The sequence below is a fragment of the Triticum urartu genome, chromosome 4 (genome assembly GCF_003073215.2).
Source record: "Triticum urartu cultivar G1812 chromosome 4, Tu2.1, whole genome shotgun sequence".
NCBI lineage: Eukaryota > Viridiplantae > Streptophyta > Magnoliopsida > Poales > Poaceae > Triticum > Triticum urartu.
In genome coordinates, this window is record NC_053025.1 from 574,873,570 (window position 1) to 574,901,353 (window position 27,784).

At 47.8% G+C, this 27,784-nt stretch overlaps 1 protein-coding gene across 1 annotated transcript; it reads right to left on the reverse strand.

Moving 5' to 3' along the window:
• Positions 1-14,357: 14,357 nt before the first annotated feature.
• On the reverse strand, positions 14,358-18,603 carry LOC125552802 (probable pyridoxal 5'-phosphate synthase subunit PDX2). Its single transcript, XM_048716486.1, has 8 exons — positions 18,354-18,603; positions 17,030-17,093; positions 16,820-16,947; positions 15,627-15,714; positions 15,457-15,530; positions 15,128-15,319; positions 14,788-14,885; positions 14,358-14,697 (listed from the first exon to the last, which is right to left on the reverse strand). The coding sequence occupies exons 2-8, from the start codon at positions 17,082-17,084 to the stop codon at positions 14,565-14,567; spliced, it is 768 nt and encodes a 255-aa protein (XP_048572443.1). The 5' UTR covers positions 17,085-17,093; positions 18,354-18,603; the 3' UTR covers positions 14,358-14,564.
• Positions 18,604-27,784: the final 9,181 nt, after the last annotated feature.

The window sequence follows — 27,784 nt, forward strand, 5'->3', positions numbered from 1 at the left end:
TCCAGTAGAAACTTGCCCAGCACCCTCTGGAGCCATCCCCCTCTTTGATGGCAAAACCCCTTCGCCTCTCACAGCCATGTGTTGTTTGACTTTATCCGGTTGGGGGACATCTGTTGCATCCTTGCCCTTGTTACCACCTGCGCGAACTTCAGCGTGTTCATCATCATCGGTGTCCTCTTGCACATTATCCATGACATCATCGTCATCCTTGCTGAGACCAGCGTCTCCACCTAGTTCATCTTGTGTGTCAGCGGGCTCCTGGGAACTGTTGTAGTCATACCGGCCACGGCAACCGGTTGGCCGGTGTGTACGTTCTGGGACGAATGAAGTGAATTGCCTCGCAACCGCGTCGCCGTCAGAGCCACTGAGGGACGTCCACCCCTCAACCAACTTCCCGAGCAAGCCAGTCATTCCAGATGCAAACTGCCCTATTAGCTGCTCAACAGGTGCCCTCGCCTGTACACAAAACAAAGAGGCATCAATGACAACCCCGTATTGCAATCACTTGCACGACATCGAAAAATACTCCACGGCAAACCATATATGTAGATCTTTTGATTACCTCTGAAGGACAAGACGGAGCTGAGTGCACGTCCATCCACTTTTCAAAGTTTTGAGGCCCCCCAAACACGCTGTAGTCTATAGAATGCTTGGCCATCAGCTGGGGAGAAAGAAAAAAAAGTAGCAACGATATAAGAGAGAGAATGATGAACACTGACTAGCAGTTCATGTGTTGCAAAAAAAAGCAGAACTAACCTGCAGTTTACCATATTTGCTATCAGTTACCCTGTCTGCAGCAAGCACAGCCTTGACAGCATCGATAGTCCACGCAGAAACAGCAAACTTGTGCGCAGGCGGCGGGCCTCCTGTCCCAGTGAAGTCCACGGTGGACAGATCAAGGCAATCGACGTACATGAGCTGATGTACAACAATTTTAAAAAGAAAGAAAAATCAGTTGCGGTCATGGTATTTTGCGACAAATAACAGGATAAAATATATGGTATTTTACGAAGAATATGCCATCTGCATGTGCTAGTTGCCATCATAGAGTGATGGCAGTTGCCATCATAGTATGATGGCAGTTGCCATGTTGTCATGTTGGCAGTTGCCATCACAGTATGATGGCAGTTGCCATATAGTCATGATGGCAGTTGCCACATAATCAACATGACAGTTGCCATCTTGTTATGATCATGTTGACATGCATGAATAAATATGTGTTAAAAAATAGTGTTCACATAAAGGACCGGTAAAAAAATACCATTAAATGCAGTCGACAACCCTTCTGGTACACCTTGCTTGCAAATGCATCATGCAGGAAGTCGGCAATGAACTTACACCAGTTCATGTTCTTCACATTTCAGTTTCGCCTGCACCGCATAAAATTCAGGACAAGGAGTTGCCGCGTCAGAATTCCAATGGAAAAAACAACAAAAAAAACTGTTAGTGACTAGCTTGCACATGACATCGGAGCAAAAAAATTGAAGGAAAAATAATGTAGTAAAGATAGATCATTCACCAGGATGGGGAAGCATTTGTTGCTTGGGCGAAGAGAAGTGGTCGGCGCGAAAACGGCTGAGATGAGGTACATGAGTAGCTTCATCTTGAAAACATCTCTGTGCGTCGTCATGGCCTCCAACGAATCTGCCACTGCAGTCGTGTTCGGCATGGATTCCAACCCAGGAAACAAATGGGGGAACAGCGCTTCCTCGATCTCGTTGTTGACCTCGTACGGGACTTTGATATGTCCACGGGGCACACCCAACGTGCAGAACACGGATTTCTCATTCAGCGGTAGTCTTCCGCGTCCCGGAATCACGAATTCTCTGGAGGCAGGGTCGTAGATCTCACCAAGCCAATCGCATACAGGGTTGACAAGGTTCGTGCACCGGACAGCCATCATAGACTGCATACCCATCTCAGCAGCAGCCCCCTTCTGATCGTCGCTGAATCTGTCAGTCAATGCAGTCAGTCGTTCTTGGGAGGCTCTGTTGCGAATACGTTTCTTCTTCTGCAAAAAAACAGACATAAAGTGATCAGTTGTTGCCATGTTTTTACAAACAAAAACATGATATCAGTTGTTGCCGCATTTTGCAATGTAATGAAATTTTAGTTCGTGCCAGACGATTGCGGGCTCAAAGGTGTCAACCATTAACATACATCAGGAAGAAGGGGGGTGTGTGTGAACATTTACCTCATCACCCTCTTTTCTCCGCCCAGTTGCCCGATTACGCTGTGGTGGATCCATGAAATCATCATCATCATTTTGACGATCGCCACGAGCCATTCTGCTGAGATGGGAACATACCAAATTGTCATGGTGGAAAATGTAAATGCAAAGGGGGTCAGCAAAAACACTTGCCGCATGCAACGCATACGTATGGCATCTGAAACATTTGATATGCAAATTCGGTTGCCACATTGTGCAGACAGTTTGCCACACTGTCTTATATGCAGAAATGGCAGCAGGCAGTCTGTTTCACACTCTATTTGCCACACTGTCTTATATGCAGAATGGCAACAGGCAGTATGTGCGTACTCTATTTGCCATATGAATATACTACCTAGATGGCAACAAGCACACTTTAAGTGCGCAGTGGTTGCCATCCAGTGCACTTGGCTCTTGAATGCCCACTGACTACCGATTGTGGCAACTGTCACACCGTGGTTGCTGTCACATAACATTCAGAAAACACACTGGCCGCAATGGCACTTGGCTCTTGAATGCCCACTGACTACCAATTGTGGCAACTGTCACACCGTGGTTGCTGTCGCATAACATTCAGAAAACACACTAGCCGCAATGAAAATAGAATGGTTGTGGCACCTAACACAGGAATTCAGCAATCTTAGTTGCCACACGGAAAAAAGAGCGTGTGTTTGGTAAATATCACATTAGTTTAGCAGAATTAGTTGCCACATGGAAGAGCGTGTGTGTGGCAAGTATCGCATTACTTCAGCAAAATTAGTTGCCATGTGCGAAAGCTAACATGTGGCAACTAACACAGTCGTTTTCAGTAATTTGTTGCCGCAAGGGGAAACACGTTTGTGGCAACTATCAAATATGTTCAGGGAGTAAGTGGTCGCGCAATCATGATAGTTAATGTAACTATCAAGTTCGCCTCATTCTGCATTTTCAAAAACCAAACTAACTAGATCTAGGGTTCAATGGCAACTACTTCGACTTCAAATTCACCCTCGAAATACTCCCACGAACTCACTGCAAAACACAAAATCGAACCAATGCGCATCAAAAACTACCCGGAAGACACCTGCTCAATCCATATGCAAAAACTAGTGCGTGCCTCTGAACAAGCAGAACCACGCCGACGATGCCGCCGCCGCGGCCGCGACGAAACTGGCCAATGCAACCAAAAACGTCTAGCAGACGACTTCGGCGCCGGCGGGAACGCCGACGCATCGACGAATCGCCTGAATCTCTACAAATCTCGATCGAGGAATCGAACAGGGAGGGAAGGGGAGGAAATGCAGGAAGGGATTGCGAGGGGTGCATCGAGCAGTACCTTCAACCCGCAGGCGCTCCGGCGAGCCGCTCCGTTCCGGCGAGCACCACCGACAGTCCGAAGCACCGTCGATTCTTCCGCCTTCACCGTCGCCTTATCCCCTCTCCTTCTCCTTTGATAGTTGGAAATGCGAGTGGGTTCTGCCGGTAACTGCGGTGCAGAAGAGTAAATGGGAGCGTGAGGGGGAGGGGCAGAGGCGTGCGACGTCAACCGCAGTCGAAGCGTGGCGTGCGGGCGCATTGCAGTTCCACCGCACGACTCAGATGGCAACCGCGGACCGCGGGGTGGCAACCAACGTGCGGGCGAACCTACTCGCACACCGCACACGCGCCTCATCCTACGTGGCACAAAAAACCACCTGGTTTGTTCCAAGATTCGTGCACACACCTGCCAACGGTGATGCTTGCGTGTGGTCGGGGTGGTGAACGCCCACATGTGTGGGCGTTAACATTTCCGAAAAATTAAATCCATGTGTTGCACGTAACAATTAATGGCCACCCTGATGACACAGCCTGGTTTCTTTCTTCAAGAGGAAGGAAAGAAAAGTGATCTCGGCCAGCGAGTAGCCTTCCGCGGTGGTCCTCCGGCGGCTCTTCCGGTGACCTCTTATGGTCAATGGTGAGAGGGGTCATCGGTTCAGAGCATGTAGTTTTAGGTTTTAGGTCTTACTACCTCCGTCTTGGTTTATTCATATTTAGGGTTATATTTCAACCATAATTTTAAGGGTGGTACTCTACGTCGGGGCACCGGCTCAAATTTGGGCCGGTCCGCTGCCGAGCGTTGGATGTGTACGCGTGAATGGACGAGATTGTCGCGACCAAGTCATCTTCTTCCTCCCACACAAACGCGTAAACACAGGAAAAAACAGATCTCCGAGGGTCAGCCTCCCTTCCCTTGGCCGCCGCGTCACAGCTCGCCGGCGCCGCTCGCCGTCACAGCTCGCTGGGGGCACTCGCCGTATGCGGCTCTGCCGGGCCGGTCGAAAGAAAGACGTCCCTAGCTCCGCCGGGCAGGGCATGTCTCCCTCCCTCTGGTTGCAGCACCGCCGGGTGAGGGTTCCAGCATTGTCGCAGCCCGCCGTCATAGCTTGCCGCGCGCCCATCGCAGCACCGCGCGCCATGCAGCTCCGTCGCCGCCGCTCACCATTGTTAGCTAGCCGTTGTCGGTTTGAAGCTTTTTTAGAAGCGCGTTGTAGCTTTCCTCCACGCCGGTTGTAGCTTTTTGCCGTTGCGCGATGTCGACCTCCAGCTACCCCGTATCCCGTTGAAGCTTTTTCCAAAGATGGTTGTAGCTTTCATGATTGCCGGAAGTAGCATTTTTGAGCATTGGTTGTAGCTCTGACGTACATCCATCGAATCCCCTGCTTTCTTTAATTACAACAAAATATGTAGTTGGTTCCAGCTTTGGATTTGCTGGTTGTAGCAAAAACAAAAGCTGGTTCCAGCTCTGGCTTTGCCGGGACAAAAATCATTTGCTGGAAAAGCCATTGTTGGTCGCTGCTTCCGCCGGTTGCCGTGGTAGCAAAAAATCTTGCCGATAGAAGCTTTTGCCTCGTCGTTTGTAACAAAATGAGGAGGCCGCAAATGTCGACGTAGAGAACACTCCAGGCGATGCACCAAAACTAAGTGCTGGTTCCAGCTCTGGGTTTGTCGGTTGCGGCAAAATCAGATGCCGGTTCAAGCATCCCCTGTGTCGTGGGTGTGCCTCGCCGTCGCAGTTATGTAGCTCGTCTGCCGGAGCTGGGGGATTGCTGGAGCTGGAGATGGTGCGCTGGGAGAATAACCGGAGCTGCGGAGGACGATGCGGCGGGAGGGGGGGAGGGGTAGACGGCGCCTCACTGGGGCCGCTCACCGTCGCCGCTCGCTCACCGAGGCTGCTCGCCATCGCAGCGGGTGGGGCCGGAGAGAAACAGGAGCGCGTGGTAGCGGGCGATGCTGGTGGTCACTCACTGTCCCTAAACTTTTACCTAATTTTAACTAATAAAGTATAAGTTATACATAGCAAATATGGGCGATGCTGGGCGCCGGTGCACCGGCCAAACGTTTCCGCCGGTTGCACCCTAGCCGTCAGATCGGCCCGTCCCAAGCCATTGGATCTTTATCCAGCCAGATCATCTTCTTCCTCTCGCAAGCGTGTACAAGAAAAAGGAATCCCCTGTCTCGACGGCCGCATGCGTTCTCCCTCGTCACCTGCCCTCCTCGTCTCTGGTCGCTGCCTGTAACGTCCTCGATGCGGCTATATCTCCCACGTGTCGAAGCATGACTTAGAGGCATAACCGCATTGAAAGCAATGTCGCAAGTGAGGTAATCTTCACAACAACCCATGTAAATAAATAAAGGGGAAAGGTACATAGTTGGCCTACACTCGCCACGTCACACAAATACATAAATAAGTCATTACATTCATCCAATACACTCAAGGTCCGACTACGGAACCAAAATAAAGATCAACCCCCAAATGCGACAAGGTCCCCGATCGCCCCAACTGGGCACCACTACTGATCATCTGGGAAAGACATGTAGTAACGACGAGAGTCTTCATCAAACTCCCACTTGAGCTCAAGTGCATCATCTGGAGCGGTATCATCGGTCCCTGCATCTGGTGTTGGAAGTAATCTGTGAGTCACGGGGACTCAGCAATCTCGCACCCTCGCGATCAAGACTATTTAAGCTTATAGGTAAGGTAAAGGTATGATGTGGAGCTGCAGCAAGCGACTAGCATATATGGTGGCTAACATATTCGCAAAAGAGAGCGAGAAGAGAAGGCAAAAGCACAGTCGAACAACTATGATCAAGAAGTGATCCTAGAACAACCTACGTCAAGCATTACTCCAACACCGTGTTCACTTCCCGGACTCCGCCGAGAAGAGACCATCACGGTAATACACGCGGTTGGTGCATTTTAATTAAGTTAAGTTTTAGGTTATCTATAACCGGACATTAACAAATTCCCATCTACCCATAACCGCGGGCACGACTTTCGAAAGTTCAAATCCCTGCAGGGGAGTCCCAACTTAGCCCATCACAAGCTCTCACGGTCAACGAAGGATATTCCTTCTCCCAAGACAATCCGATCAGACTCGGCATCCCGGTTACAAGACATCCTCGACAATGGTAAAACAAGTCCAGCAACACCACCCGAATGTGCCGACAAATCCCGATAGGAGCTGCACATATCTCGTTCTCAGGGCACACCGGATTGTCCAAGGTTCCGGTAGGCCAGCCCAGAGTTGCCCCTGGTGGCCACCGGCAGCTGACAGGTTGGACCAACACTCAGAGGAGCACTGGCCCGGGGGTTTAAATAAAGATGACCCTTGAGTCCGCGGAACCCAAGGGAAAAAGAGGCTAGGTGGCGAATGGTAAAACCAAAGTTGGGCATTGCTGCAAGAGTTTTATTCAAGGCGAACTGTCAAGGAGTTCCCATTATAACCCAACCGTGTAAGGAACGCAAAATCCGGGAACATAACACCGATATGACAGAAACTAGGGCGGCAAGAGTGGAACAAAACACTAGGCATAAGGCCGAGCCTTCCACCCTTTACCAATTATATAGGTGCATTAAGATAAACAAGATAATATGGTGATATCCCAACAATAAACATGTTCCAACAAGGAACGATCTCAATCTTCACCTGCAACTAGCAACACTATAAGAGGGGCTGAGCAAAGCGGTAACATAGCCAAACAACGGTTTGCTAGGACATGCTGGGTTAGAGGTTTGACATGGCAATATGGGAGGCATGATAAGCAAGTGGTAGGCATCGTAGCATAGGCATAGCAAAAGAGCGAGCATCTAGCAAGCAAAGATAGAAGTGATTTCGAGGGTATGGTCATCTTGCCTGCAAAGTTCTTAGAGTTGCCTTGATCCTCGTAAGCGAACTCAACGGGCTCCTCGTTCACTAACTCGTCTCCCGGCTCTACCCAAACAAGAACAACAAGCAAAAGGAGCACAAACAACCACGTGCAATGCTCAAGCAACATGATGCAAACATGGTATGATATGCGGGATGCGGTATGTGATGCATATGCAAGATTTTCGAAGGAATGATTGAACCTGGCCTCAACTTGGAAAACCAAGAGTTCCACTGGAAAGGTGAGTTGATTTCGGTTGAAATCGATATAAATATCACCGGAATCGGATGCACGGTTTGGAAATGGCAAGCAAAACAAATATGGCACCGGTCTGCGATAATCAGCAAGTGACCAACTAAATGCATCAAGATAAATATGCTACTGCACTCAAACATAACAAAAAAATACATGGCAGGGATCCACTCATGATGCTTGACAAAAGATGAACACTGAGCTACGGCTAATTTACTCAATAGCAAGCTCAAACAAGCATGACAAAAGAGCAAAAGATTACTGGTTCCAGACTTAGTGAAATTAACACAAGTCAGGAATTTATCAACAGGAAGCAATCTTTAGAGCATGAAAACTACATGCTACACGAACATATCATGGCAAGGCAAGGCATGGCATGAAGCTACTCTAAGCATATAACAAAAGTCCCTTAGTGACCATGAGCCAAAAGCGATCAGAAAATACAATAGCAAGCATGTGAACATAGCAAAAACATAAACACATTCAGACTTAGTGAAAAACTGGAGCATGCAAAACAGATTTACAAGTAGGCATGTTTACGAGCTCGATGTACTCACTACGAGGCATTGCATGACAAACTAAGCATACACCCAACAACTAGACATGGCATAGAAGCTAGACATGGAAAGAACAACAACATAGCATGCATGGATCAACAACAACAAGCTAGGCAAAAATGCAAAACATGTTAACAATCTGCCAGGAACATTTTATAGCAAAAGTAGAGCTCGATTGACTCAAGCTAGGGTGCTCCATGAATGCAAACAAAGACATGGATGGATAGAGCACAACATTATCTAGAAAACATGCTTACTGATCATGCTCAAAAGAGGCACGGATCACTAGGAAACAACATGAACATATGGCATAAAAACAATAGCAGGACAAGGACTTAGTGAAATTCTAAGTCCCTGAAATCAGCATCATTGAGTAAGCTACTTTGCATGCTTGTGCTAGTCACCACAAAGATCACAAAAATACATGGCATACACCCCTGTAAAGATGGCATGACATTCTACAAAACACATGTAGAGCTCAGGATCATATCATGCACACATTAATCATGGCAAAAATGACAAAAGGCCATTTGCTGAAACAGATCTGACATAATCATCACATAGCCCTCTTCCAACAGCATTTCGGGCATCAACATGAGCTCAAATGAACATGATGCAATGAGATGAAATTATGTACTCGTCGATACGAACATTTTGATATGCTACACGCACGAATCGGAGCTACATATGCAGAGTTATGATGCGTCAAAGTATGCAAAAAGTTAGGGTTTCAGGAGGAAAAAGTCAACCGTCTCGAATCTCAGATCCAGATCTGCACGCTTTTCGAGGATGGCCGGAGTTCCTGTAGCAGTTCGCTGGAGTAGAAAGGAGAGGCGGCCGGGGTGCGCCGGTGACGAGGAGGACCCGGGCGGCGGTGGAGGACGGCGCCGGGGCGGCGGCGGGCTTGGACGGCGAGGGGTGGCGCCGGAGTCCGGCCGGAGCGCCGCGGCGGCGAGCGGCGAGGTCGGCGCGGGCGGCGAAGGGCGTCGCGGGCGAGGGATGGCGGCGGCGGGCGCGCGTGGGCCGGGAGGGCCCGTCCCGGGCCTCACGGGCTGGCGATGTGGGGCGGCTGGTCGGCGAACCCCGAGACGACACGTGGTGGCGGAGGGGCGAAATGGACACGTCCGGCGTCGGGATTTTTGTCCGGCGCGCGAGGAGAGGGAGGGGGCTAGGGTTTCGTCCGAATTTGGAATGGGGGTGTCTATTTATAGAGGTAGAGGGAGCTAGGAAGCTCCAAATGAGGTGCAGTTTGCGGCCACACGATTGTGATCGAACACTCTAGATGATAGAAGGGGTTTAGGTGGGTTTTGGGCCAGTTTGGAGAGGTGTTGGGATGCAACACACACGAGGCCTTTTCGGTCCCTCAGTTAACCGTTGGAGTATCAAACGAAGTCCAAATGACACGAAACTTGACAGGCGGTCTACCGGTAGTAAACCAATGCCGCATGACAAGTCTCGGTCCAATCCGAAAACGTTTAACCCCCACACACGAAAAGAGGTAGAAAGGGACACCGGAGGACATAGGAGCGCCAGAATGCAAAACAAACAAGGGGAAAATGCTCGCATGCATGAGACGAACACGTATGCAAATGCAATGCACATGATGACATGATATGGGATGCATGACAAAGACAAAACACACGGAGACAAAAATCCGACAACGAGGAAATAATATAACCTAGTGCCGGAAACAGCAAGAGTTGGAGTACAAATAAGGTAAATTACATCCGGGGTGTTACACCGCCCTCGCCGGCCGCCCTGGTCGCCGGTCCCAGCCCTCGGCGGCCGTTCTTGTCACTGGCTTCGCCCATGTAATAGCCCACCCCTGCGGTTTTAGCTTTCGTGGTAGTCGTTGTAGCTCCAGTGACAACGACCAGAGCTCACCGGCGCTCATCCCCCGCTTGCAACAAAAAATCGAGCCTCGGGGGAGATGCCCAGTGCTGCAACCGACGATGAAAAAAGCTACGATCGCTGACTAAAGAAGCTTCAACCGGCCATGAAAAAAGTTTCAACTCATACGACCAGAAACTATGAACGACCAAAGAAAAGTTACAACCGGCGACGAAAAAAGCTTCATCCAACGATGAAAAAAGCTTCAACTGTGGAGCCGTAAGCCATGGACGACAAACGAAAAGCTACAACCGGCTGTTACAAAAGCTACAACCCGTATTGAAAAATACTTCAAACTATTTGTCTTAGCTGTGAACCCCGCGATGACAATAATGTCGTTTTGCTGCAACCATAGTTGGTTTTGCTACAAATGGCGTTGGAATTTGCTACAACCATTTTCACAACTACTTGCTGCTACTCCGCTAAGCTCCCACGCATGCCCATGGCCATCGTCGCCGCGGTGCCGTTTCGGGAGGAAAAAGGTTCAACGGTTGCAGCTCCGCGCATGGTCGGTTGCAGCTCAGACGTGGTCGGGTCCGACGAGGCAGGCAGAGCTCCGGTGGCGCGGATCCGAGCAGATCTGGCCGAGGGCAGCCAGATCGGGTGATTCCCATGGCGGCGGTGCCCTAGGAGGCCTCCGGGCAGCGAAGGTTGACCATGGCAGCAGGGAAAGAGAGAGACGAGCAACGTGAAGAAGAGAAAAAGGAGGGAGAAGACACACGTGGGCAGGGCCCCCATCCTACGTGTCGCTAGGTGAGTCGCTGGGTACGTTCGCGCGTGGACGCGACCGGCCGAACCTCGGCCGGTGCTCCGTCGTGAAACGTTTTCCATATAATATTACCCGAAACTATGTTCGAATACGAATCGAAAGATATAATTCTTCATGACATGAATTAACATTTTGTTAATTATATCTATGGTCAAAATTTGACGGAAAATCTAAAGTGGGCCAATAAATCAGGAGGAAGGTAGTAGTACCTTAGGTTTTTTATTAGATGTCATGGCTTTAGCAATAGCGATGGCGAAGCTAAATAAAGAAGCTTCAGATCCTTCCCTGACGAGACGATAGGTTGTATGGTCGAGGATGGATATGGAAAACAATAAGTTCAAGCGAGGATGACGTGGTGGTGGTAGTATCCTTGTGGTGAACTTGTGTTCTTGGGCTCCGCCGTTGCGACGGTGTTTGCCCCAACACCAGCGTGGAGCTTGGAAGGTAGTCCAGAAGCGGATCCAAATTATGGTCTGCATTGCCAGCATCTGGAGGATGATGGATCGTGTGTGTTGGGTTTGTGGTTTGTGACTTGCATGTAGGGTTTCCTCCTTCAATGTCTTAGTCGGGGGGGGGGGTTGTTGGGGAACGTAGTAATTTCAAAATTTTCCTACCAACACGCAAGATCATGGTGATGCATAGCAACGAGAGGGGAGAGTGTAATCTACGTACCCTCGTAGACCGACAGTGGAAGCGTTATGACAACGCGGTTGATGTAGTCGTACGTCTTCACGGCCCGACCGATCAAGCACCGAAACTACGGCACCTCCGAGTTCTAGCACACGTTCAGCTCGATGACGATCCCCAGACTCTGATCCAGCAAAGTGTCGGGGAAGAGTTCCGTCAGCACGACGGCGTGGTGACGATCTTGATGTTCTACTGTCGCAGGGCTTCGCCTAAGCACCACTACAATATTATCGAGGACTATGGTGGAGGGGGGCACCGCACACGGCTAAGAGAACGATCTTGAAGATCAACTTGTGTCTAGAGGTGCCCCCTGCCCCCGTATATAAAGGAGCAAGGGGGGAGGAGGCCGGCCCTAGGGGGGGCGCCAGGGGAGTAGGATTCCTACTCCTAGTTGGAGTAGGTTTCCTCCTTTCCTAGTCCAACTAGGAGAAGGGGGGAAAGGGGGGAAGAGGGGAAGGAAGGGAGAGAGGGGCCGCGCCCCAAACCCCTTGTCCAATTCGGACTGGGCTTGGGAGGGGCGCGCGCCACCTCCTGGTCCTTCCCACTAAGGCCCATTAAGGCCCATTGCTTCTTCCTCGTATTCCCGTAACTCCCTGGTACCTCCGAAAATACCCGAATCACTCGGAACCTTTCCGATGTCCGAATATAGTCGTCCAATATATCGATCTTTACGTCTCGACCATTTCGAGACTCCTCGTCATGTCCCCGATCTCATCCGGGACTCCGAACTCCTTCGGTACATCACAACTTATAAACTCATAATATAACTATCATTGAAACCTTAAGCATGCGGACCCTACGGGTTCGAGAACAATGTAGACATGACCGAGACATGTCTCCGGTCAATAACCAATAGCGGAACCTGGATGCTCATATTGGCTCCCACATATTCTACGAAGATCTTTATCGGTCAGACCGCATAACAACATACGGTGTTCCCTTTGTCATCGGTATGTTACTTGCCCGAGATTCGATCGTCGGTATCTTAATACCTAGTTCAATCTCGTTACCGGCAAGTCTCTTTACTCGTTCCGTAATACATCATCTCACAACTAACTCATTAGTTGCAATGCTTGCAAGGCTTATGTGATGTGCATTACCGAGAGAGCCCAGAGATACCTCTCCGACAATCGGAGTGACAAATCCTAATCTCAAAATACGCCAACCCAACATGTACCTTTGGAGACACATGTAGAGCTCCTTTATAATCACCCAGTTACGTTGTGACGTTTGGTAGCACACAAAGTGTTCCTCCGGCAAACGGGAGTTGCATAATCTCATAGTCATAGGAGCATGTATAAGTCATGAAGAAAGCAATAGCAACATACTAAACGATCGGGTGCTAAGCTAATGGAATGGGTCATGTCAATCACATCATTCTTCTAATGATGTGATCCCGTTAATCAAATAACAACTCTTTTGTTCATGGTTAGGAAACATAACCATCTTCGATTAACGAGCTAGTCAAGTAGAGGCATACTAGTGACACTCTGTTTGTCTATGTATTCACACATGTATTATGTTTCCGGTTAATACAATTCTAGAATGAATAATAAACATTTATCATGATATAAGGAAATAAATAGTAACTTTATTATTGCCTCTAGGGCATATTTCCTTCAGGGGTTGCAAGATTTGAAGTGTGATGGCGTGTCCGGGTGCTGCCCCGGCTAGATTCTTTCAGAGTCATTGACTTTACATTTGGTAAGCTACTTTGAAGGTCTGAAAAATTGCATATCAGCGAGGGAGCCGCGTCGAGCTTAGTTAAGAGTTGATCCCTTACTTTTTTTCTTTGGTACTATTGTGGTAGTGCCGGTGGCAGGTGACGGCCGTTGGAGTCAAACTCAGAGGAGTCGTCCGGCATGATAGTAATTTTCTTTCTTGACCGATGGTTCTTTTTGCAAAGGCCAGCGTTCCACTGCCTCAACTTTGTCAGATTGGTTTGTATCTTAATTTTTATTATATGAATGAGACGCATATTACCATGAAAACTCATTACTAAGGAACCTCATCGTATTTCCCTAAAAAAAAGGAACCTCATCATCAAAAGAAAAAAAAAGCAACTCAAAATGGATAAAAACTCATTACTAACGAATTTATTTTGAGTGTGACGCAAAAATATATAATGACGACACGAGATTATGCTTCTGGTTTGCGGCTTGCTTGATATTTAAACTAGGGTATATCTACAAAAAAACTTGCGTTAAGGCTTTCGATCCTGTGAAATCCAACAAAAGAGAAAGCAAAAAATAGGCATCAATTTCAGATGGCAGGGTGGACCATGTAGATCTAGAAAAAAAAAGCACACGGGGTGTGGGGAGACGTAGTCCCAACTTACACGTTCGGACTCCTCGAAACCCCAAATTTGCTTCTGGTTTAGGGAATTCGGACATCCGGACCATGGCATGCACGTTTCATGCATTGACGCGGACGATCTACTCATGCTCCGGCTTGACGCGGACGATCTAATGTGTTCTTGGAGTCTGTGGAGGACCCCCGCAATACCAAACGGGAGCATGAGAAGATCGTCCGCGTCAATGCCGAGTACTCTTGAGAGTTCAGGTAGGTGTAGCTTATAACCCCTCAGAAAAAGAATCTTTTGAGGGGTCAACCCGTTTTAGAATACTCGATGGATACGTATCGTTGTATGACGTATTGGGTGTTTTCTAGTAGATGTGTGGTGTGAGGCCAGTGAATTAAGTCTGAAACATGCATAGATTGGACCCAATCAACGCAAAAAAGATAAGCCAGGAATTGTACATACCTCCTGCTGCTTGCTTGCCCTTCTGATCAAACTTGCGTGTACTATAACCGGACGAAAAATGTGTGTGTGAAAGCAGTTTCGGTTCTCATAATACAAGTGTGTATTGACTTGTATTCAGCTGACCAGCTTCCTTTAGCAAGATTACAAGTGTATGGTATACAATTTTGATATAGAAATATCACGGATGCCCAGCCTGTCATCAACTGAATGATCAAAACTTAGTCATTTTCTTTTCTTAAATGTTTGGCAGACCCCCTCTCCCGCCAGCTGCTATTCAAATATGGGAAGATCAAAAGGCTTGGTCTTTGACCCGCCTTCTGAACCTCTTGAAGACGACGATAGAGATAGCGCGGAGAAGGCCTTTGGATGGGATTCTTTGTCCATGTCCAGGAAGAAGCGATGCCTGCCAAGCAGCAGTGTGCAAAGCACTTTGCTTCAGAGTTAGCAGTGACAAACCAAAATATGTGACATGCCGTAGGAAAAAAAAACTTACCATCTACAGTCTGATGTCAATTCTGGGTGAAAAGCGGTGGCGAGGATGCTCCCTTGACGCACCGCAACAATCACCCGATCTTTTGAGTACACCTCTTCCTGCCAGGGTAATATGCATTGCAAGTCAGTGCACATAAGTGATAAGGTAATTTGGAGTATGTTTTCGACAAGGGATCCATCAGGGTAGCCGCTACTCATGTGGTAGTATTTTCTCAAAGCATTTTGTCAGCAAAGTACTTGAATAAAAGGAACATCCAGATACACACATCTGGTTCAGCAAGAAAAAAAAGTAAATAATCACGGTCGCCAGCAAGTCAAACTCAAAAGAGCAGGAAGCAAACCTCAACACCCTCGGCAGATGGTATGGTAATGCTGGGTCTACCAGAAGGAACAGGGCATTCAGCCAGTATTTCAACATCCGATCCTACTTCCAAGATAGCAGGTGCTCGTATAAATACTCCACGGCATGTATTACTGCCTCCTTCCTTGTCCGCAAGCATTGGCACTGAAAGTTCGGTTTCAAAGCTTTGCAGCTGCAAGAGAACAGTTTGCAATGAAACGTGGTTCACATTATTGTACATTTATCTCAAAAACATTTGAAGATATGCAATTCAAGTGATATTACAAACTAATTCAGGCATCAAATAGGCAACATGGTCCTCGGAGTTACCTGGCTCCCAAAAAAGTTCCGGTGGACAGTGCAATCTAGCCCCCCAACAAGCTCTTGGCCTCCCAATTTTTGTCCTGCGGGTAGCATTACTTAGTAGTGATCATGACATTCCATCAACTAATCTCACCAAATTAAAAGCTAAAGCATCTACCAATTGGTGACCCACGTACCTACCGCCTTGTTTGCAAGGAAAATGAGCCCAGCACAAGTTCCCCACACAGGCTTTCCTGCACCGACAAACTCTCGAAGTGCAGGAAACTGCAAAGCAGATGAAATGAGATGTTGGACATTTAACAGTGTAAAAAAGTTAGTCTAAGAAGATGTGTACTCTATCAGAGGTATAAAAGTTGCACCCTGTCGAGGCGCACTTCAAATGAAAAATATACGTATAGTCAATTATAACGAATCTGGATCTAGTTCTATGCAAAATAACCAGCAACAACCCTACTCACTAGCAGTCATTCTAATGTCAGGGGGGGGGGGGGGGGGGGGGGGGGGAATGTAGTGGTCACTTGCATGACTAACTATTTATAGAACCTTAGAGAGAGTACATGTACTAGCTTGCAGTTTGCCAGCACTGCACCACAGGTCTACAAGCCTACAATTCATCCTCAATAAATGAAGATGGAGAAAAAAGGACATTCACATTTTTAGTGCCTTATAAGTAACAAGGCAGAAAACACAGTGATGATTTACATTTGTGGCAAGTTGCTCTGCTGCAGCTCCCAGCCACCGTCCGGAACTAAGCAGAGGAATTGTAGAAAATTACGAGAATATATGGTAGTACTACAGAAATATCAAATGTGGCGCCCTTTGAGATGTATGCTCAGCAGTCAGTACAACCCATTGAAGAGTAATATTATCTGCCTTCCATCCAGTCCTGTTTTCTTATGACCAGCCCAAGGAAGCATTTCGTTTCTTAGAGAGGAGAAAAGTACAACAATTCAGAGAGTGTTTGTTCAGTGTGATCAAAGTTGAGTTGTTCAAAATGGACATACTAACCACTCTGAACATGCCAAAAATTGGAGTTCACTAATCCACTTGATTGCCCACAAGTGGAAAACTAATCCACTTGAATCAATTTTCGCCTATGACAAACTATAACTTAGAAATAATCCTATCACCTGAATCTAGCTTCTCACCCTCCAGCGAATATCATCTTGTATCATGGTAGCCCATTTCAGACATCTTTCGCCGAGCCTTTACGGGTTTATCAACCAATTTTGCAGTACTCGATATGCCACGACAGAAACAAAACTCCAGGAGGTCTACCAACCAGTTTTGAGGTACTCGATATGCCACGACAGAGATGGAAGTTCAGGTTTGATGATCCTGCAGAAACGAAAACACCAAAAAGGCCTACCAGGTTGTGGTAGTTGGCGAGCTTGGCCATGGTGGTGCTCTCGCCGCCGGGGATGATGAGCGAGTCGAGGCCCTGCAGCTGCTCCGGCTTGCGCACCTCCACCCCCTTCACCCCGATCCTCCTCAGCGCTGCCCAGACAGAACCCGACGGAATCACGAGAGAACACGTCGCCGGCACGCGCGAGAAACGCGAGAAGGAGATTTGGCGTACCGGACATGTGCTCGTTGTAGGATCCCTGCAGGGCGAGAACACCGACCACCGCCATCGCACCCCCCCCCCCCCCCCCCCCCCCCCCCCCCCCGGGGGTCTACCGGGAGGGGCCACCAGCCCCGGAGGCCTACATGGGCCAATAGTGGGAAGGGACCAGCCCCTAGGTGGGTTGGGGCGCCTCCCACCAAGGCCCAAGGCGCCTCCAAGAGGGGAAGGGGGCAAACCCTAGGGCAGATGGGCCCTAAGGCCCACCCCAGGTGCGCCTCCCCCTCTCCCCCTTGTGGCCGCCACCCTAGATGGGATCTAGGGCTGCCGCACCCCTTGGGGTGGGAACCCTAGGTGGGGGCGCAGCCTTCCCTCTCCCCCTATATATAGTGGAGGCAAAGGGGCAGCCCAACACACGATTTGATCTCCCTGTTGGCGCAGCCCTACCCCTCTCCCTCCTCGTCTCTCGTAGTGCTTGGTGAAGCCTGCTGGAGTCCCGCGCTCCTCCACCACCACCACCCCATCGTGGTGCTGCTGGACAGAGTCTTCCCCAACCTCTCCTTCTCCCCTTGCTGGATCAAGGCGTAGGAGACGTCACCGGGCTGCACGTGTGTTGAACGCGGAGGCGCCATTGTTCGGCGCTTAGATCGGAATCAACCGCGATCTGAATCGCTGCGAGTACGACTCCTTCATCCGTTTTCTTGCAACGCTTCCGCTTAGCGATCTACAAGGGTATGTAGATGCACTCCCCTTCCCCTCGTTGCCAGATTACTCCATATATTGATCTTGGTGATGCGTAGAAAATTTTAAATTTCTGCTACGATCCCCAACAGTAATTTCAAAAACTTCCTACGCACACGCAAGATCATGGTGATGCATAGCAACGAGAGGGGAGAGTGTTGTCCACGTACCCTCGTAGACCGAAAGCGGAAGCGTTAGCACAACGCGGTTGATGTAGTCGTACGTCTTCATGATCCGACCGATCAAGTACCGAACGCATGGCACCTCCGTGTTCTGCACACGTTCAACTCGATGACGTCCCTCGAACTCTGATCCAGCCGAGTGTTGAGGAAGAGTTTCATCAGCACGACGGTGTGGTGACGATGATGATGTTCTACCGACGCAGGGCTTCGCCTAAGCACCGCTACGATATGACCGAGGTGGATTATGGTGGAGAGGGGCACCGCACAAGGCTAAGAGATCAAGAGATCAATTGTTGTGTCTATGGGGTGCCCCTGGCCACGTATATAAAGGAGTGGGGGAGGGGGGAGAGGGCCGGCCCCTATGGCGCGCCCTGGAGGAGTCCTACTCCCACCGGGAGTAGGATTCCCCCCCCCCCGCCTCTCTAGCTCCTGTTCTCTCCCCTTGCCTTCGGAATCGGTCGGGATGTGTGGTGGTGGGGGTCAGAGACTTGGAGATATAGGTAGGTGGTGCCGGGTATTGACGATGGGAGGGGCGGTGGCGGGGGGAGAAGGCGTCCTCTGCCGTGGCGGCGGCGAGCCGGCGACCACACGCGCCGATTGACGGAGATGCAGCTCCACCGAGAGAGAGTGGGGGAGAATGGCAGTGGGAGTCGCTCAGTCCTGGCCGCCAATCGGTGCAGAGCCGTGCGTGCACGTCGGTGGGATAATCTCGGCCGTCCGTTGTTACCGTCATGGGCCGAAACACATCTGCCTCACTAGCTCATTGGGCTGAAAAGTCCCTCCCCTATGGCTGCAACGCACGAATTTTATTTTTATTTTTGCAAGAAAAGAAGATTTATTAATTACTATTAAACTGGATCAGTTCGATCCGCGACACATAATTTTAGAATCTCATCGGTACTAGATATTAACCACACCGTTATTCTTGGGTAGTGCGTCCAATTTTCATCAGCTCGTAGCTGACAATATTCTGCTCACGACTGATAGCTACAACTAGACTAAAAAAACTGATAGCTTCATCATTAATGTGATACCCTCCTTGCATGCTTCCATCTCTGCTTCGAGGGCGCTCGCGCACGTGAACAAATGGTGGCAAGACAAGAACAAATGGGAGCAAGACGAGAACACTAAATGACAAAAGCGCTTGACTGAACAAATGTCAACAATGCTATTGGCTCACCATGTGTTCTCGTCATATTGGCCGAATAAGCGGAAATCTTATCAAGATCTCATGTGTGCTTCGATTGGATAAGAGACTTCCAAGACTTCTAGTGCGTTTTACGATTGCCTTTAGTGGATCCCAACAATAATTCCGCATCATTTGGGTTAGATCGTTATAAACTAACATTGAAATTTTAAAAACTCCCATCACATAAGTCAGAATGGCTTGAGCAACTGATGTGATTAAAGCCTCCCTTCCTGCTTGGACAAGTGAGCCATCACCGCATTAGAACATCTGCTTAGTAAGCCTAGCTGGTAGACTTTGGAATTTTCCTTTATGCATCATCGCCTCTGTGGTGGATAACCCCAAATATTTTGCTTCAAAAGAGACACCATTAACATGCATTACTTGAATACTTGTCGGACATCATTCTGAATTTGAGGTGAGCATCTTGGCCTGAAGAAAATAGAACATTTCTCTAGGTTTATAAGTTGATCGATCGCATTTGCATCGCACCAATAATTTAACATTCTCTTCTTGTTGTGTCTTGAATTTGAAGAACGGAAGTGTATTATCTGCAAAGAGAAGGTAGGAGATATCGGGTGCCAGAGCACACACTTTGACATGCTTTATTTTGTTCATGACCACACCTTGACGGAGAAGAGCCAAAAGACCATCAACCACGAAGAGGCACGAAAGGGGGGATAGGGGATCACCTTGCTTAGCCTACGGGGCACTGCAAAGAATTCCAAAAGGGCTCCATTTAGTTTAAAAAAGTACCTCACCATGGTGACACACATCATGATCCGGTTCACCCAACAATGAGAAAAGCCCAACTTTTTCATCACTAACTCCAAGAATCTCCAATGCACCCTGTCATGGGATTTTGACAAATCTAACTTATAGGCACAAAAACTTTTATCAGGATTTTATGTTGAATATGATGAAAACACTCGAAGGCCACCAAAGGAGATATAGTATCATCGGGAATAGGCCAGGGGCAATTTACCACACACTTAGACACAATCTTGTAAAACCACATTGCTCAAGCCGATGGAGCAAAAGTCAGCAACTCGTAACAGATCTTTTACCTAAGGGTTCATCACTATGACTATGTCATTAACACCAGGTGGCATGATTCCATTATGGAAAAAACTTTAACTACTCGTATAATCTACTCCTTAACACCCTAGTTCCTCTGAAAAAAGCGTCTCCACAATCCATCCCTTCCAAGGGCTTTAAGAGGTCTTATCCGAAACAGTGCATCTGCTATTTCCTTATAAAAAAGAGAAAAGTATATTTTTCGTTCCTCAACTTTTGATGAAGTCTAGATTTGGTCCCTCAACTCCAAAACCGGATAACTTGCATCCCCAATTATTGAAACCAGGCAAGGTTCGTCTCTGGTCTCGATTTTGACCGGTTTTGGTGACAAACCTCAGTTTTTGACCGGTGCTGACTCAAATTCGCGTAATTTTTTCATATCCGTGAACTTTTTGAAATTCACATAATGTTTTCAAATCTAGGTAGTAGTTTTTTCAAGGTCGTGTAGTTTTTTTAAATAAACATACTTTTTTCAAATCCGTAAACTATTTTAAAATTTGTGTACTTTTACCAAATCCATGATTTTTTTTTAAAATGCCCACTTTTTTCAAATCAGCGTATTTTTTCCAAGCTCGTTTAATTTTATCAAATCCATGAATTGTTTTTGAAATTCTCGTACTTGTTTCAAATCCGCATACCTTTTAAAGTTCATGTATTTTTTTCAAATCCGTGTTCCTTTACCAATCCATAAACTTTGTTTAAAATTCACGTACTTCTTTCAAGTTGACATAATTTTTCAAGTCCACATATTTTTTTTTTCTAATTTGCGTAAAAGAAATCCAAATCCGCGTACCTTTTCAAGTTTGCATAAAATTTTCAAATTCATGAACTCCTTCCAAAAAAAATTATGCAAATATGAAAAAGTATGTCAATTTTTAAAACTACATGAATTTGAAAAACTACATGAACTTTAAAAAAGTATGCGGATTTGAAAAAAGTACGTGAACATGGAAAAAGTATGCAGATTTGAAAAAAAACACAATTTTTTTAAAAGTTCACGTACTTGAAAAAAGTACCCGTATTTGAAAACATTAAGACTTGTAAAAAGTATGCGAATTTGAGTCGACGCAGTCAAAACCGGGGTGAGACAGCACCAAAACCGGTCAAAACTATGACCAGGGATGAATCTTGTCTGGTTTCAATAGTTAAGGGTTCAAGTTGTCCGTTTTTGAAGTTGTGGGACCAAATTTAGACTTCGCCAAAAATTAAGGGACGAAAAGTATACTTTTATCTATAAAAAATACGCACACAATTTATCATATATATCACCAGTAATTTTGTCCTTAAACAAATCAACTGTAACGCCCCGAGTCCGATGCGCCAGGTGTCCTCCAGTTATTCGCTATTGTTGCCTTGTCTTTTGCTAGCGTGTCGCATCTTGTCATGTCATCATGTGCATTGCATCATCATGTTTTCGAAACTTGCATTAGTCCGGGTTCCCCCAGTTCCGTCCGTTGTCCGTTCTGAGCCCAGACACACTTGCACGCGCCCACGGCATGTCCGAATTATTATTTTGTAAGTGGCCGGAAAATATTCTCGGAATGGGATGAAAGTTGACGTGCGGTCTTATTATAGTGTAGATAGTCCGCCTGCCAAGTTTCATCGCATTCGGAGTTTGTTTGATGCCCCAACGGATAACTATAGCGGCATTATAGCCGGTCTAACGTCGGACGTTTTCGGTTTACGAAAACAGTCGCCGGGCCTCCCTCTCTTCTCTTCTCTCAGCTCGAGACCGTCTACACAGCCCACTACCTACCATCAGGCCCAATCTGGGCTCTCTCGTCAGTCCGTGGTCCTCCTCGCGCGCGCGTCCGAAAAGCTGTCCCGGACCCGACCCGGACTGTCGCCACCATTGTGTCCGGATCATCCCCAAACATCTACAAAACGTCTCCGTTTTGTTTATTGGGCTTCCTAACCTAGTTTTTCTTGAACCGCCCGATTTTGATCGGAGGGTCCAAATCTACCCTAAACTCCCCTCTTTCCATATATATAGAACCCCTAGTCTAAATCTGGACCAAACCCTAAAACCTAGGGCATTTGTCCCTTACCCCGCCGCTGCCGCATCCTCATCGGGATCTATCCCGAGCCAACCCGCGCCTCCTTCCCCTCCTCGATTTTGCCACCGAACCAACCAGCCTCCTCTCCCTCGATTCATCCATTCCCGCAGTTCCTCCACCCACCAACAGGAGCCCGAGCTTTTTCTCCACGACCCCAAGCACTCGATCCACCGAGCCAACCACCTTCTCCCCTTGATCCATGGCCACCTCCTACTCGAGCAACCAGCGCCCCGCTGCTTTCTCTCCCCTGTTCAATCCGGAGGAGAGGAGCTCCTCCAGGCCCCACCTAGCGCGATGGTCGCCGGCCACCCAAGCATCAGCAGCAGATGAGCATCGCGACCCTCCTCTTCCTCCTGTTTTCTCTTTCTCCTCGTCTTCCTCCTCCATCTCTCAACTCCACTCCTCTGCTTTGTTTCCTGCCGTCGCCTGCCTCCGCCGCCCTGGCCCGTTCCCGGCCGGTTTCCGCCGGCGACGCCCCGCACCAAGACCCGCTCGTCTCTTCCGCCGCGCAGCTCTGAACCTCGCGCCCCTGCGTCATCTCCTCGCCGACGGTTGCATCAAGCAGCAGCAGCGTGCATGGCTGTCGACTGAGCCCTGCCCGTGTTGACCCTCCTCGCCAAGTCCCTCACCGCGCCACCTCCCTGCTTCGCTCCTGCACGAGCAGAGGACGAGGCGCTCGCTCGCCTGCGCTTCGCGTTGACCGCAGCCGTCGCCCTGCTTCACGAACGAGGCCGCCACTCGTTGACTTGGTCCAGATCCAGCGAACCGAGCCCAGCAGCCGGCCTGCCCAGCTCCTTCGCCTCGCGTGGGCCTCCTTGCCTCTCCAAGGCCCAGCCTGCCGGCCTCTCTCCTCTCCACCGAACGGGCCAAGCCCATGGGTGAGCCTCACTGCTGCGCCCCCTCCCACTGATGGGCCAACCAGATCCGGCCCGAGATGTATTTTTTTCCGCAGAACGTTTTAGCTAATTTCCTGAGTACTACCCATTTTGCAGAAAAGTCCCTAGACAACATGCATATAACAACTCACAATCTAAGCATCACATGTAAAAACTTTGTATATGAAACTTGCTTAGTTTTTCATATAATTTCATAATATGTCTTTTTCATCCATGTTTAAAACGTTTAAATTGCTGTTTGTGTAGATTTACTATTATGCCATGTTAAAATGCTTTAATTCATAACTAATTAACCGTAGCTCCAAATTTAATAAACTTTATATGTAAATGGGGTAGAATTTTGCCTAGTTTATCATGGTGACATTGTTTTGCATGTTAAACAACTCTAAAATATGGTTTAGGGCAGAACAGGACCTAACCTAATATATGCACATGAGGAGTTTCCGGATTTGTTGTTTGTTGTTCCCGGCCTCATTTAAACTTGACTAGATAGGTAGTTTTGCTTTGCTTCACCCTCTTGCCATGTTTAACAATATTTAATATTGTTGGGTACATAAACGAGATCGAACTAAAAACTTGTCGTGGTGTTTCGTCAATATGCAACTCGTTGCATATTGAGCTCCACTTAATTTGTAGGATTGTTTGTGCATTTTGCCATGTCATGCTTCATTAAACCGGACATGCATCATACTTGATTGTGCATCATGCCATGATTATGTGGTGGTTGTTTACTATGTTGTTTGCTCCTTTCCGGTGTTGCTTCTTCGGGTTGGTTCCGATAACGTTGCGTTTGTGAGGATCCGTTCGACTACGTCCGCTTGTCTTCTTCATGGACTCGTTCTTCTTCCTTGCGGGATCACAGGCAAGATGACCATACCCTCGAAATCACTTCTATCTTTGCTTGCTAGATGCTCGCTCTTTTGCTATGCCTATGCTGCGATACCTACCACTTGTTTATCATGCCTCCCATATTGTTGAACCAAGCCTCTAACCCACCTTGTCCTAGCAAACCATTGTTTGGCTATGTTACCGCTTTGCTCAGCCCCTCTTATAACGTTGTTAGTTGCAGGTGAAGATTGAAGTTTGTTCCTTGTTGGAACATGGCAATGTTGTTCCTTGTTGGAACATGTTTACTTGTTGGGATATCACAATATATCTTATTTAATTAATGCATCTATATACTTGGTAAAGGGTGGAAGGCTCGGCCTTATGCCTGGTGTTTTGTTCCACTCTTGCCGCCCTAGTTTCCGTCATATCGGTGTTATGTTCCCGGATTTTGCGTTCCTTACGCGGTTGGGTAATAATGGGAACCCCTTGACAGTTCGCCTTGAATAAAACTCCTCCAGCAAGGCCCAACCTTGGTTTTAACATTCGCCACCTAGCCTTTTTCCCTTGGGAGTCACGCATCCCGAGGGTCATCTTTATTTTAACCCCCCCGGGCTAGTGCTTGTCTAAGTGTTGGTCCGAACTAGAGTCCTTTGCAGCGCCACCTCGGGAAAACTTGAGGGCTGGTTTTAGTTGTATGGAGCGCTCATCCGGTGTTGCCCTGAGAACGAGATATGTGCAGCTCCTATCAGGATGTCGGCGCATCGGGCGGTCTTGCTGGTCTTGTTTTACCATTGTCGAAATGTCTTGTAACCGGGATTCCGAGTCTGATCGGGTCTTCCCGCTAGAAGGAATATCCTTCGTTGACCGTGAGAGCTTGTGATGGGCTAAGTTGGGACACCCCTGCAGGGTTTTGAACTTTCGAAAGCCGTGCCCGCGGTTATGGGCAGGTGGGAATTTGTTAATGTCCGGTTGTAGATAACTTGAACCTTAACTTAATTAAAATGAGTCAACCGCGTGTGTAACCGTGATGGTCTCTTCTCGGCGGAGTCCGGGAAGTGAACACGGTGTTGGAGTTATGCTTGACGTAGGTTGTTCTAGGATCACTTCTTGATCATACTTTTATCGATCGTGCTTTGCCTTCTCTTCTCGCTCTCATTTGCGTATGTTAGCCACCATATATGCTAGTCGCTTGCTGCAGCTCCACCTCATATCTTTACCTTACCTATAAGCTTAAATAGTCTTGATCGCGAGGGTGTGAGATTGCTGAGTCCCCGTGACTCATAGATACTTCCAAAACCAGCTTGCAGGTGCCGATGAGTCCGTGCAGATGACGCAACCAAGCTCAAGGAGGAGCTCGATGAAGATCTTGTCCTTTATGTTGTTCCGCTTCCAGTTGATCAGTAGTGGAGCCCAGTTGGGGTCGATCGGGGACCTTGTCGCATCTGGGGTTCTTCATTTATTTTGGTTCCGTAGTCGGACCTTGATTGTATTTGGATGTTGTAATGCTTTATTCATGTATTTGTGTGAAGTGGCGAGTGTAAGCCAACTATGTCTCTTTTCCCTTATGTATTACATGGGTTGTGTGAAGATTACCTCACTTGCGACATTGCTTTCAATGCGGTTATGCCTCTAAGTCGTGCGTCGACATGTGGGAGATATAGCCGCATCGAGGGCGTTACATCAACCAAAGGATCCAGGTTAAGTGCCACATTGTGTTCAATTTTTTATGGAAATAATTTTTAGCTATCTGACCCATGATCATCAACTTGATGCTACATTCTGAGTTAATAAAAATGCCCTTTATAAAAAATCTGACCCGTGATCGCATGTGCATGTTGTGATTGTCCATTGTCATCCAGAAGTGACTAAAACTTATTTTTATGTGCACAACATATGACCTTACTGCGAAAAAACTTGGTGTTGCTGTCCCCCTCTCTCAGCCAATCAATTTCCAGCATAAATTTCCTAGGAGTAATACACTATCAGAATCTTCTCCCTTGCCTTGGCATTCTCCTCCTATTGCCCGACATACCGCTTCCCCAGAACCGAGTCAGTCTCGGATGTGGACAAGTTTGAATTCCATAGGATGTTGCCCTCGTGCCGAGGCCATGCAACGCTGGCATCATTTCCCAGCTGTTCAAGCTGCATGTAAAATTGTTCGCTGGAAGTGGAGGTGTAATGGCAATCGGAAGGAGCCCTGCTCCGGTGCTCCCCCTAACCTAATTTTGCAGGGGTATTTTTGTCATCGTGAGTTTGTTTTTTCCTAGCCCGCCGTAGCCCAGATCCAAACTCTGTCTAGCCCTGTATAACTCAGACCGTATACGTACAGTACCCTGGTTCGAAAAAACATCACATGACCCCACGTCCACGTAAGACCTGCCGAATCTAATCATTGACGCAGCTCCATCAATCTCGCGAGCATTGACGCAGCTCCATAAGTCACGTAGTAGATCTCCAGCGGTGGCTATCTCGTCGCCGACGGTCTCGTCAGACAGCGGGCGTGGCAACGTCGTGAATCTCCAATGAGCGCGCACAGGTATCACATCCCGCGTCCCCCCCTCTAGTCTCGCTCGCGGAAACATCGAACGAACTGCCGCCGCCAGTGGTAGTGGTTAACCTAGAGGGGCGGGTAACCTAGCTACCCGGCGGTGCAAACGATCATGGATCATGTTCCGGTAGTGCTGCTCCTCGTGATCTGGGTTTCTTCAGTCTAGGGTTCACACAACATCGGTTGCCGTCGGCTGTGCGCATGACCTCTATCGTTATTTGATGTGGTGGCTAACCTAGGTATCTAGCGGCAGAGGTAATCATAGATCTAGCTAGGTTTTGAGGTCGTGCAGTTCCTCGCGATTGAAAGTGATCACGACGGGTGTCGTGGCCATCTTCCTTACTAGGTTTGGCAGATCTGAATGGCCTCGGTTGGGGTTGTTTACATAACATCCGTGATCGTGTGCTATGTGTTGTATATTTCATCATTGATAATGTTTTCACATGTGATGATACATATTATTTCTTGTAGGAAATGGCAGACGAGGAGTTAACTGATATCATGGTAGACATGGAGTTTGGAGAACTGATGAAAGACTGGATAGAAGATTGGTCAGATGAATAAAATTCATACCGTGGAGATCGGTCAGAGAATGGGAACGAATGGGACGATCTTAATGTGAGTGGCATTGTCATGTTGTAATTTTTTGGTGGCATCCGACAACATTAAATCTTTGTGTTGAAAATTTATAGATCGATGAGCTTGATGATGATCAGGAAAACAACTCGGAGCTCTCGAATGAAGATTACATTAGTCAGGTACGGAAGTGAAATTTTTTGTTGGCATGCAAATTGAATTTCTTCTGGAATATTATATGATAAGTAATTATGTATTTGTGTTCTATTTTTCAGCTCATTTCCGAATTTCATAATGCGTACGACTATTACAGTGAATCCGATGTGGAGACAGGCCTTAACGACGAATCATTAGATCCACCTGATTCCGGGGAGTCGCAGTCGTCGGTCATCATGAGTGAGGTATGTGTGTAATCAATGTTCTATGGAAGTAATGTTAAACCATAGAAAACTGTTTTCATGGCCGTGGTATGATTGTGTAGGTGACACAAGATGATGGGACAAAGAATGTCCAAGATACTGCCAGTGCAAATGATAAGAGGGACATGTTCATGCAGATAATGGAAATGACTTTTACGTCTCACGATGCTGCGTATGATTTCTACAACAGCTATGCTAGATATAATGGTTTCACCATTAGAAAGAATAAGGTCAGGTATAGCAAAACCGAGTCACATCAT

Bases quoted from the DNA above. Each gene is read 5' to 3' on its own strand.
- LOC125552802 (XM_048716486.1), bottom strand. From the start codon at position 17,084: ATGGCGGTGGTCGGTGTTCTCGCCCTGCAGGGATCCTACAACGAGCAC. The intron at 15,715-16,819 runs GTAGGCCTTTTT...TCTGCTTTGCAG, and splicing joins TCGCCAACTACCACAACCTG to TTTCCTGCACTTCGAGAGTT. The intron at 14,698-14,787 runs GTAAGTTTTTTT...GCTGCTTGGCAG, and splicing joins TTGACATCAGACTGTAGATG to GCATCGCTTCTTCCTGGACA.